The following is a 12,556-nucleotide window of genomic DNA, read 5'->3' as shown; positions in this document are numbered from 1 at the left end:
TGCTGTGACAATGAAAATGACACAATTTATCTACAACTCGCATACAACTAGTTTAATTGAAGAAATGTGTCTCTACATGACACAAAATAATCTTTAAAAAAAATTATGCTATTTTGTGGTTTAACTACAACTATCAATGTAACATCGCTTTGCTATATATCTACGTACGTCATGCGTGACGTAGAACTAAAGAAAGGAACGAAATTTCAGAAAAAATAAAAAATAAAATAAAAATAAATAAAAGTCGGCAAAGGCAGCAAAGGCTTGATTTGGCTAAACTAAGCACCAGCTATTGCCCATTCCCAAATTTTATCACCATTGAAGTTGAAGACCTAAAACCCACCAGCAAATAATAGCCAAATCTCACCGTACAACAAAGCTATCTTTAATCTTTACGAAAAAAGCCATGTCCACCACCAAGTCCAAGACCAACCTCCACATCGTTGCTTATCCTTACCCAACCGCAGGCCACATCATCCCCCTCCTAGACCTCACCCACCTTTACTCACCCGCGGCCTAAACGTCACCGTTTTAGTCACCCCCAGCAACGTCCACTTACTTGAACCATACCTCTCACCCACCCATCTTCTCTCAAACACTTGGTTCTCTCCGGCCCCAGATATCACTCCACATACGATACTCGTCGCTGACGTGCGCGGCTTGCGTGACCTTCACTATCCTATCCTACTCCAATGATGTTCCAGTTCTCAACGCTTCTCTCCACCTGTGCGCATCATATCTGATTTTTTCTCATCTGTTGCTGGCACCGCGACCAACCTTGCCTGTGAGCTTAAAGTGCCACGTCTCTGCTTCTCGCCCTCCGGTGCTTTTGGGATGTCTGTAGCTTTTTCTATGAGCCGTGACCCACCCAAAAACAATGATCCCCGTGAGGATATCAATTTCCTAATTTCACTACCTAAGGTCCCAATTCCCCGACGTACCCTTGGTGGCAGATCCCTCCACATTATAGAAACGATCTTGAAGCTGACCCAGATTGGGAATTTCACAGAAACAGCATGTTGGCTAATTTCGAGAGTTGGGAGAATTGTGTTTAACTCGTTCGCCAGTTTGGGAGTGTTACTTTGACCATTTGAAGAGAGAGGTGGGCACAATCGAGTGTGGGCGGTAGGACCTTATTGCCACTTGAAGGTGATTTGATTGGATCGGCTACTAGAGGTGGGGCCAGCTCTGTGCCATGTCATGAGCTTATGACGTGGCTGGATGCTGTCTGTGACAACTCTGTTGTTTATGATGTGCTTTGGAAGTCGTGCTGGGTTGACAAATAAGCAATTAAATGTTCTTCGATCAGCATTGAGTGTAGTGGGGTCCATTTTACTTTGTGCCGATAGTGCTTGGTGATCAAGGTTCGATTCTCGATGGGTTAAAGATCGTGTGGGCAATAGGGGATTAGTGATCAAGGAGTGGGCCCCACAGGTGCTATACTAAGGCATCGAGCAGTAGGTTCATTCTTGACTCATTGTGGAGTGGAACTCAGTGTTGGAAGGGCTTATCTCGGGAGTTGTGATGTTGACATGGCCAATGGGTGCAGAGCAGTTTACGAATGCCTTGTTGTTGGTCGACCAATTAGGCGTGCAATTATAGCTGGCGAGGCACTGAAAATATTCTCTGACTCTAATGAGTTGGCTCGATTATTGGTAGTCTCACTCAACAAAATTAAGCCTCAGAATGTTCGAGCCAAAGAGTTGAGTGATGTGGCCTTGAGCCGGTCAAGGGAGGAAGCTCCCTAAAGATTGATGAATTGATCAAACAATTAGCTACATCAAAAAATTAGAGTGAATATAAATTATGTATCATAGAGCATTTTTTTATGGTTTTATCACTCACACATATCATACAAGATTTTTGCCTTTAGGCTGCATTAATGATTAAGATCATTGATCACATATATGATGAAATATTAGTGATTAATTCGAATCTCATTATTTTTAGTGCTAAGCTTACTTACAAAATAATGAGTACTTACTTCATATGCTTTATTTTCTAGTATAACGTTCTACATTTTGTTTAATTCTTGTTATGACACATGGCTAGTATTGAAGAGAAGAAAGGGAAGCATAATTTTGTTGGAGCAAGCTCAACATTTGAGCTCTCCTCTGTTTTCCACTTTCATTCAATAAAGTTTTTATTCAGATTAAAAAAAAAAAAAAAAAAAAAAAAAAAAAAAAAGGCACTCAATTATTAGACCGTCAAAGTCGGCTAATTGTAATTGATAGCTGAAACAAATTTGGATTTGTACTCATTGATTGTGCGGCAAAGAAGTTATCATGTTCTTATATTTTGAGATCTTGTAAGCCAAGTGAGAAAGAAGCTATTCGGTTGGAAGGTTACCCTCAATTTTCTTTCTCGTGGTAGACAGTGAGATTTCTTGAAATAAAATTTTTTCCATCATTTCCTAAAAACGGAGACAAAAAAATAAGTCATCAACACTGTCCAAAAGCTTATGTTGACTTATGCCTAACATAACTTTTTGCACCTTCTTTCATGTGCTACTGCAAAATAAAATTTAAAAAAAAAAAAAAAAAGAAAAGAGTAGGGATAAGCCAATATGCCTGTGACCAATACAAGATATCTGGTCCTCAAGCCCAACCCAAATCTGGCCCTCTCAGAGATACCAAGTACTACTAGTACTAGCCTTCTGAAAATTATTTTGGACCGCATCAGAATTAAAACAAAATGAAATCGCATTGATCCAAATAAAAGTATTTCACCATACAATATGTTTATGTCTAGATCTAAATTAACATGGTTTATCTACTAATACAACATACATACAATGAGTTATACAAAACATACCATTAGCTTCCTCTCCCACTACTCATTAGTTGCAGCTATTGTTCCTTTGCTGATCCACTATTCAGTTATCCTTCAACTTATTCAAGGCACCCAATCTTTCTTCAATCCATCCTTATGCTTATACTTCACTCAGAATCTTTCCAGTTTCTTTTCTACTTTTACCCTTTTACTGTCAACATATATCTTCACAGTGTTACCTTGAGCCATTGAGCTCTAACATTTGAGCTATTTTGGGATGGCTTACCCATCTAAAAAAAAAAAAATTGTTAATATTAATGTTCAACCTAATACAGCAAATTCTACAACCAAACCCATGAGAAAATTGTATAGCAGGAGTAAGTTTCCTAGGTAAGTTCTACAACTACAAGAATCAAACAAATTCAATAAAAGAATCAAACAAGAATTCCTAGATTTGAATGTAAGATCATACACTGGAAGAAAAAAAAAAGTTGTTCTTGGAGATATTACTCATGGTGCCATGATTTTTTTGCAAACCCACTACTTTTAACATCAATCTTGTACAAAACCTTCTAACAATGTCATATAATCATATGTAATTAAGATAATGCATAATAATATAAAAAACATATGTAATTAACAATTACAACAATAGCTAAAACAAATTTCATCTCCTCATATAACCCACCCAATTAGAGGTAAAGCCGTTTACTTATGGAGGGCTATCTGTGAGACAGAAGAGTACCAGTAGCAGCAACAAAAAATCTCTAAGTTTTAATATTTTGAGTTCAAATAATGTAAACCAACATGCCAAAAGCCCTAATCCATATCATAAATTCAAAGATGCGGTAATGAAGAATAGTTACCTAGAATCGCGATGAAGAAGACGATAAACGGAGAAGCAAAAACAAAGAAGAAAGAACCAATCCTTGTGAAGCTGATGAGTTTAGACATAGAGGACTGAGGATATATATGGTGAAGGGAGAGTGACTGGGATAAGCATGGAGCCAGAGGTTATTTTCATTTTCAGCCAAAAAAAATAGCGTATCAAGATTTGCAAATGCTGCAAAATCAAATCACAACGGAAATTGCCTTTCCTGAAACGAAAATCTCAGATTCAAAAAGCAATCCCACAAATTTCGCCTAGCCAAACATATCAAGATTTTCACGATTTGCTAAACGCCCTTTTTGTCTCTCAATACACCTAAACAAACAGGATCTTAATAAAATTTATAAAAAATTATAGAATATACATGTGGGCCTGTGTAAAAAGATATAGTAATCCTCAGAAGTGGGCTCGGGGCCCAACGCCCAATCCAAGGACGCTTAGTTATCCGAGGATAGCCTAAAACAAGTTTTATTATTATTAAAATGGATAATATGGGAGAAAGGAGTGGACATTGTATACGGCGGCACAACGTACGTCCGAGGACTCCAAAGTCCGAGGTGAATGTAACTTTCATTTTATTAAGGAGACTCCGTAAGTTGTATCTGAACTGGAAATTGGGTATAGACCTAGGGGGGGAGGGGAAGGTAGCAAATATCTTCCAAGGCCATCACCTCCACATTAAATGCTTTCCAGCTAACCCTCTGCCGCATTAATGTGAAGGTGATACCTGAACAGTGACTAAGCAGCTTTATGGCCATTGAGCAGAACGTTCCGGTAGGTGCTGGATGGGATAGAAAGGAGCTCCCACGATAAGAACTACACGTGTACAATGGAAACGAAGGGGAGAACGGAGTATATAAGATAGACGAATGAAATTGAAGGGGAACTTTTTGGAGAAAAAGAAAAAAGAAAGAGAGACGGACTGAAAGAGGGCCGAGGAGAGTTTCTCTCAGGGAATGAACCTATAGTATTCCTTATTGCTTGATGAGTATAACCTTTCCTATCGAACAGTACTAGTTCTTGGACTCATACTCTAAAAATTTATTGTTTGGGCTTATTGGGCTGAAAACTCATTCATACTCAGGGTCAAATCCAAATTGAGTCCTTCAATACATATAAAAGGGTATATTCATTATAATTTTGAATATATTTAGCTAATGACTAATTTATTCATCACTTTATATAACAATATTTAACTAGCTAACTAAATATATCAAACCAGCACGTGTTTATAACATACACATTCAATTGCTAAATTCAAAAGTGATAATATATCACAAATGACCCAAATATTATTATTTTCATCATATCGCTAATCAACCCTATCTAAGTCAATGCTATCATCACGTTTATCATTTTGAAAATTTATTTCTTTATAAAGTTTCTTAATCACCATTAACATACTATTCTTCTGTTTCTTATTCTTTTTTTTTTTTTTTTTTTTTTTTTTTGAAGAACTGAAACATCTTTTCAGGTCCTAGGAGAAAGCTTACATATCGCCTCTGAGTATCTCACTCAAGAGGCTAAGCTAGCATCCCTTTCGTCAAAAGTGCTAGCCTTGGAGAGTGAAAACTCAAAGCTGAAGAAGAACCTTATTGACTCCATGGATGAAGATACCACTTTGAAGGAGAAGGTCAAGGTTTTGGGTGACGACCTCAGAGTTGAGCGCCAGCTGAACCTGGAGAAGGACAAGCAGCTTCAAAGCTCTAAGGAATTGTTGAAGACCATCGCGGCTAGGTCTGTTGAGGCCTTTCAAACCACTGACGAGTACAATACTGTGCTCTTCAGTTGGTACTTTAAAGGCTTTGAACTTCTTCTAAGGTACATGGTCAAGCATCCAACTGGGGTTGATATTGGAAGCCTGGACCTAGAAGAAGTGGACAAAGAGATGGCCGCTGACGAAGCTGCTCTGTCTGTGGTCCCTGCCGATGACGCTCCAGGAAATGCCCCTGCTGACAATGATGCGGCCGTTGATGCCCCTCCGACTTCTGAAGCCTGAACCTGTTACTTAAGTTTTTTGTCTGTTGATTATTGCCCATTGTGGCCTTTTTTTGTAAACCTTATCCAGAAACATTTTTCTTTTTTCTTGGGGAACAATGTTTAAACCTAGTGTTTATGGGTTTGTAAAGAAACAATGGTAGTTTTAATTTACTTCTTGCATCTTACCTGTGTTTGTGAGTTATATGCTCTTAATTGCATATGTGATGTGTTTGGTGAAGCATTTTTCGTTTCTATGAGACACACCTTCTTTGGAACGGTGAGCGTCAGTAGTTTATATTTGTCACGGTATGGCTTTGTGTTCGTCAGTAGTTTACATCCGTCAATGCGGAATCTTACTACTTAGCCATTTTTTGGCTTTTCAATCACTCTTAGTGATATTATCTACGTCAATAACTTACATCCGTCTACGCGGAATCTTGTTACTTAGCCATTTTTTCGGCTTCTTATGACTTACACCTTTTTCAGGGTTTTGTCGTCATCAGTAATTTACATCCGTCAATGCGGAATCTTACTACTTAGCCATTTTTTGGCTTTTTAATCACTCTTAGTGATATTATTTACGTCAGTAACTTACATCCGTCTACGCAGAATCTTGTTACTTAGCCATTTTTGGCTTTTGTTAGTTTCTTCTAGAGCAGGCCTGTTTGTACACAAGTATTGGCTGAATAATCAATTTATTGATTGTTAATGACGAATACGTCTTTCCATTACATCTACTGATGGTATTTCTTCAAATGTTCAATGTTCCATGGCCTTGGGAGCCTTTGTCCGTCTAAGGTCTCTAGATGGTAGCTGCCTTATCTGGAGTAGTGAATGACTTTGTATGGCCCTTCCCAAGTGGGGCCGAGCTTTCCTTGAGTTGGGTCTTTGGTTGCTTGGGTTACTTTGCACAGGACGAGGTCTCCTATGTTGAGTCGCCTGAGCTTCACCCTTCTATTGTAGTAGTCTGTCATTTTCTTCTGGTATTCTGTCATCCTGCTGAAGGCTTTGTCTCGTACTTCATCAAGGCAGTCTAGATCAACTCGCAATAGGTCGTCATTCTCTTCTTCGTTGAACGCTTCTCGTTTGGTGCTGGTTATTCCCACTTCGACAGAGATCACCGCTTCTGTACCGTAGGTAAGTCTGAAGGGGATTTCTCTTGTTGGGGTTCTAGTCGTGGTTCTGTAGGCCCACAAGACGTTGGGCAGTTCTTCTGGCCAGGCACCCTTCGCATCATCTAGTTTGGTCTTTATGATCTTGAGCAACGTGCGATTCGTCACTTCCGTCTGTCCATTCGCTTGTGGGTGGCCTGGTGATGAAAATTGGTTCTTGATGCCTAGGCCTGAGCAGAAGTCTCTGAAACCCTGGCAATCGAACTGTCGTCTGTTGTCTGATATGATCGTCCGTGGAATCCCGAATCTGCAGATTATATTCTTCCAAACGAAACCCTGGATTCTGGTCTCGGTGATGGTTGCCAATGCCTCTACTTCAACCCATTTAGTAAAATAATCAATAGCAACTAGCAAGAATTTTACCTGACCTTTGCCTTGAGGCAAGGGGCCAACGATGTCAATTCCCCATTGTGCAAACGGCCACGGAGATGTTATCATCGTCAGCTTTTCTGATGGCAGGCGTTGAATATTCCCGAACCTCTGACACTTGTCACATTTCTTGACGAACTTTGATGCGTCATCTTGCATGGTTGGCCAAAAGTACCCTGCTCACATAATCTTTCTCACCAAGGATCTTGGTCCTGCATGGTCTCTGCAAATTCCTTTATGCACCTCTCTCAGGACGTATTCCGCCTCTCCTTCGTCAACGCACCTTAAGTAAGGCCTGGAGAAACCTCTTTTGTTTAAGGCGTCATTGAGAATCGTGAATCTGGCGGCTCTTCTTGATCTTCCTGGCTTCATCTGCATCCTGAGGTAGGTGTCCATCTTGGAGGAAGGACATGATGGGCGTCATCCAGCTACTTTCGCTCTGGACTGCGAATGTTTAAATTTCTTCTATGCTGGGGTTTTTCTGTATCTCAATCATCAGGTCTGTCTTTGATTCTGTTTCTTCCGACGAGGCTATCTTTGAAACTTCGTCTGCGGCCCTATTCTGGCTTCTCGGAATTTGGATGAATTCCACTTTTTCGAATTCTTTCGTCAAGTGCTTCGTCAATTTGAGGTATTTCTTCATTCTTTCTTCTTTTGCTTCGTATTCTCCTTTGATCTGCCCAATTACTAACTTTGAGTCGTTCTGGACCAGCAGGTTCCTGGCCCCAAGCTCTTTCCCGAGCCTTAGGCCTATCAGAATTCCTTCGTACTCAGCCTCGTTATTGGTGGCTAGGAATTTTAGCTGAACTCCATATCTCAATACTTCTCCGTCAGGGGTGGTTATGACTACCCCTACTCCCCCTCTTTTTTGGGCTGACAAGCCATCAGTTTGCATTATCCATGTTTTGTCCTCGCTGGCATGGTTGGGCTCGTGTGGATAGGTAAACTCAGCGATGAAGTCTGCCAACACTTGTGCTTTAATGGCCGTCCTGGGATGGTACTCCACGTCGAATTGGCTGAGTTCAATCGCCCATTAGACCATCCTCCCAACTGCTTCGAGCTTGCTCATAGACTTTTTGATGGGTTGGTCCGTCATCACTAAGATTGGATTTGCCTGGAAGTATTGCCTAAGCTTGCGTGAGGCTACTATCAATGCGAATGTGATTTTCTCGATCTTTGGGTACCTGGATTCAACTCCCTGGAAGGCTTGGCTGACGTAGTAAACTGGGAGCTGTTTCCTATCCTCTTCTTGGATTAAGGCTGTACTGACTGCTGTAGATGATACTGCTAAGAACAAATACAAGTTTTCACCTTTTTTGGACTAGCTTGGAAGTGGCGGATTGCTAAGGTAATGTTTGAGCTCTTGGAATACCGCTTCGCATTCGTCGGTCCATCCAAAAGCTTGCTTCAGGGTCTTAAAGAATGGCAAGCATTTGTCCGTCACTCTAGAGACGAGCCTGTTGAGTGCTGCAATCCGGCCCGTGAGCTTCTAGACCTCCTTGACGGTCTTAGGTGATGCCATATTGATTATGGCCTGTACCTTCTCAGGATTTGCTTCTATTCCTCTCTGAGACACCATGAATCCTAGGAATTTTCCGAAGGCAACACCAAAAACACATTTACCAGGGTTCAGCTTCATTTGGTATTGTTTGAGGGTATTGAATGTCTCCCTCAGGTCATCCAGATGTGCAAGCTTTTCCTTGCTCTTGACGAGCATATCGTCAACGTACACCTCTATATTCCTGCCTATCTGCTTGACGAACATTTTATTTACCAATCTTTGATAAGTTGCCCCAGCATTCTTCAGTCCAAACGGCATTACCTTATAACAGTAAAGCCCTTGACTAGTAATGAAGGCGGTTTTCTCCTGGTCCTCGTCAGCCATTTTTATCTGGTTGTACCTTGAGAACGTGTCCATGAACGTCAACAGCTTATGCCCAGCCGTAAAGTCTACGAGCTGGTCTATTCTTGGAAGAGGAAAGCTGTCCTTCGGGTAGGCCTTGTTTAGGTCCGTGAAGTCCACACACATCCTCCATTTCTCATTTGCTTTCTTTACTAGAACGACGTTTGCAAGCCAATCTGGATAATATACCTCCCTGATGAAGCCTGCCGCCAAGAGTTTGCTCACTTCGTCAGTGACGACTTGGTCTCTTTCGGGTGCAAAGGTTCTTTGTCTCTGCTTGATACGCTTCCTCTCTGGGTCCACATTCAACCTGTGTTGGATGATTTCTGGAGATATGTCTGGCATGTCGTCACGGCTCCAGGCAAAGACGTCTAAGTTCTCCCTAAGAAATTGAATGAGCTTCGTTCTCATCTCAGGACTCAAGGTCATCCCTATTCTAGTTGTTTTCGTTGCTTCCCCTTTGATCAGCTCTACTACTTCCAGTGCCTCTGTTTTTTCTTCCTCTTTTTCTTCTATTGTCCACGTGTGGTTTTCCTTGGCTGCAAACACAGCCTGGTAACACTCCCGAGCTAGAATTTGGTCTCCTTTAACTTCACCAATACCATTTTCCGTTGGGAATTTTACCTTCAGGCAGTAGGTGGATGTGGACGCCTTCCACTTGTTGAGCGCTGGCCTCCCAATAATGACGTTATATGACGAGGGACAATCTACTACCAAGAAGTCTATCTGACGAGTCAACTGCTTCGGGTATGTTCCTACTGTTACAGCCAGCGTCACTATGCCTTTGGGATATACTCTGTCACCGCTGAAGCTAACGAGGGGGGAATCAAACGGATGTAGTCTTCCTGGATCCAGTTTCAATTGCTGGAATGCAGGAAAGTAGATGATGTCAGCAGAACTTCCATTGTCCACGAGGATCCTTTTGGTGTTGAACCCTTCTATGGTAAGCATTACGACCAAAGGGTCATTATGAGGCTGTTTCACTCCTCGAGCGTCATTCTCGTTAAAGGTCATATCCTGATCAGTTCGCCTGTACTTAGGTGGGGGCTCCATGTGGACGCTATTCACCCGTCGTTGATGTGTTTTCTTAAGTGATTTGAATGAGCCTCCTGTGACAGGCCCCCCTGCGATCGTTTGTATTTCCCCGGTCACATTTTGGGGAGGCTGGGACTGACGACTTCCGCTATTGGACGAGGACTAATGTTGGCCTTTGTTTTCATCTCGGAATTTGTTGTACTCTCCCTTCTTTATAAACTTCTGCAACTTCCCTTTTCGTATCAATTCCTTTATTTGCTCTTTGAGATCCCTACAATCTTCGATGTAATGGCCATGATCTTTGTGGAATCGACAATACTTACTCCTGTCACGGACGCTAGGGGATGAGTGCAATGGCCGTGGCCATTTAAGGTAGTGTTCATCTTGAATCTGCGTCAAAATTCTGTCAACAGGCATAACAAGAGGGGTGAATTTTACCGTTCGTGGACTTTTATCATCTTTCCTTCTGACTCCGTCATTATTCCAACGATCCAGACGGTCTCGCTTTTGTCCTCTACGGTCGTCTTCCCTTCTCTCTTTGTCCCCCGGTCTACCTTCGTCCTTGATAGCAACCAACGCGTCCTCAGCGTTCATGTATTTCTGCGCTTTAAGGAGCATTTCAACCATCGTCTTTGGGGGGTTCTTTGCGAGTGAGGTAACGAGCTCCCTAGACTTCAACCCTGCCTTGAAGGTTGTCAACTGCACCATATCGTCAGCCTCGTCTACTTCCAGTGTCTCCCTGGTAAAGCGTTTCACATATGACCTCAAGGTCTCCTTCTCTCCCTGCCTGATGGTGAGCAAGTGATCCGCGGTTCTCTTTGGTCGTTGTCCTCCAATAAAGTGGCGCAGGAAGGCGTTGCTCAACTGCTCGAATGTGTTGATGGACGACGTTGGCAACTTCGTGAACCACTCCCGGGCAGCCCCCTTGAGTGTTGTTGGGAAGGAACGACACAATATTTCATCTGCGGGCTGCTGAAGTCCCAGGGTTGTTTTGAAAGTATTCAGGTGATCTTGGGGGTCCTTCAGCCCATCAAAGGGCTCGAGCTGAGGTAACCGGAATTTCGACGGCAATGGACAGTCGAGGACTGCTGTTGTGAATGGCGAATCCGTCGCTCGGACCATCCGATCCACACTCCGCTCTGTTTTTTCTTTGATGGCATTCCTTAGTTCGTCCATCTCCCTCCTCATCTCCCGAAGAATGTCTGAATTTTGCTCAGCGGGAGTGTTTGGCCCTCGATGGTCACTTCTTCTGTAGCTATCCCCTTCGTCTTCCTGATTTCCCTTCGAACGATTTTCCTCCTGCTGAAGTTGTAGCCTCATTTCCTGGTTTTGCCTAGTCAGCTCTTCAACTGTGGCTACAAGGGCCTGAACTTGTTGAAATAAGGCTGTAGAATCTTGATTGGACTCCATCCTAAAAAGAATAAGAATAAGAAACCACTATTTCGAGTTTGAACACGAAAAATGTCGTTCCCCACAGACGGCGCCAAACTGATGAAGTGTGAATTCGTCAGTCAATGAATGTAGACAGAGACGATCTTCGGCCTCTTGCAAAGATGTTTTCTCAAGGACGATCACCGGTGTGGTGCCTGCCACAACGTCTCTGATGCTAAAGTTAGTGTCAAAAATTACTCAAGGGTAAGCAATCAAATAGTATTAATCTCAATATGTTCATACCTTTTCTTTGGGGCGTGTGAGGGCTTTATATATGTCGTTGTAGTCTCTAGCCATTGGGTAATTATAGTGGTTCTTAATATCCTTCTGGGTAACGTTTTCTGGCCTCATCATGTGGCTTTAATTTTGTCTCAACGGTCTGTTCGACTGGTTTTGTAACCGTCCCTGACATTTATTGATGGCATTGAATGAAATGTTCAGAGTCGTCAGTAAAGTGTATGGTCGTCATTGAAGGCTTGCCTCGTCGGTCCAGATTACCTCTTCCATGATCTACTTCGTCAGTCCCATCAACACTAATTATCCATATACTTTAAAAACTGATGAAGTCAAATTTGTCAGTCAATGGATTCGTCCAAACAGAGTACGACCAAGAAGCTCTGGAACCTGACACAAGAACAAAGAGTTTTTTTTCTTCTTGGAAAGGTTATCAGCGTGGTGCCAACCAATGAGCCTCCGATGGCTAAGTCAAATATCAAAAGAGAAGTAATATGAGGATTTAGAGAGATATGTGTTAGGTGTTTTTCGTGTGTGTGTGTGTACCTTTGCTTGATATCTGGTGTTGTTTATATAGGGTTTTACCCTTCTAGCTGTTGGAGGCATTCAATGGTGGCTTGAATACCCTTTCGTAACATTTTCTAGTGACTTAATGAGGTAACATGAAGGCTCCTCCCAACAAACACATCTTCTACATTTATTTGTGTATAACGGCTTCACATTAAATGTTCATTTTATGGCACTTTTGGTCGTCCAACATCTCATTTTGGA

General features: G+C 42.0%; 3 protein-coding genes across 3 annotated transcripts; 1 reads left to right on the top strand and 2 right to left on the bottom strand.

Annotated features, from left to right (window-relative positions):
* Nucleotides 1-292: 292 nt before the first annotated feature.
* LOC112004537 (flavonol 3-O-glucosyltransferase UGT89B1) lies at nucleotides 293-1,792 on the top strand. Its single transcript, XM_024036783.2, is given in 12 exon segments — nucleotides 293-497; nucleotides 500-570; nucleotides 573-608; nucleotides 610-919; nucleotides 922-1,040; nucleotides 1,042-1,132; nucleotides 1,135-1,250; nucleotides 1,252-1,435; nucleotides 1,438-1,484; nucleotides 1,486-1,603; nucleotides 1,606-1,719; nucleotides 1,722-1,792. Coding segments are annotated over 12 exon segments (1,368 nt in total). The 5' UTR covers nucleotides 293-406.
* Nucleotides 1,793-7,636: 5,844 nt separating this feature from the next.
* On the bottom strand, nucleotides 7,637-8,077 carry LOC112026614 (uncharacterized). The gene has a single exon (XM_024059302.1). The coding sequence runs from the start codon at nucleotides 8,075-8,077 to the stop codon at nucleotides 7,637-7,639; it is 441 nt and encodes a 146-aa protein (XP_023915070.1).
* A 2,205-nt stretch (nucleotides 8,078-10,282) lies between these two features.
* Nucleotides 10,283-11,530, bottom strand: LOC136065521 (uncharacterized). The gene has a single exon (XM_065768824.1). The coding sequence runs from the start codon at nucleotides 11,528-11,530 to the stop codon at nucleotides 10,283-10,285; it is 1,248 nt and encodes a 415-aa protein (XP_065624896.1).
* Nucleotides 11,531-12,556: the final 1,026 nt, after the last annotated feature.

Source organism: Quercus suber, unplaced genomic scaffold (genome assembly GCF_002906115.3).
Source record: "Quercus suber isolate HL8 unplaced genomic scaffold, Cork oak 2.0 scaffold_1001, whole genome shotgun sequence".
Taxonomy (NCBI): Eukaryota; Viridiplantae; Streptophyta; class Magnoliopsida; order Fagales; family Fagaceae; genus Quercus; species Quercus suber.
This window is presented reverse-complemented; position numbering and strand designations above follow the sequence as displayed.

Bases quoted from the DNA above. Each gene is read 5' to 3' on its own strand.
- LOC112026614 (XM_024059302.1), bottom strand. From the start codon at position 8,077: ATGCAAACTGATGGCTTGTCAGCCCAAAAAAGAGGGGGAGTAGGGGTA.
- LOC136065521 (XM_065768824.1), bottom strand. From the start codon at position 11,530: ATGGAGTCCAATCAAGATTCTACAGCCTTATTTCAACAAGTTCAGGCC.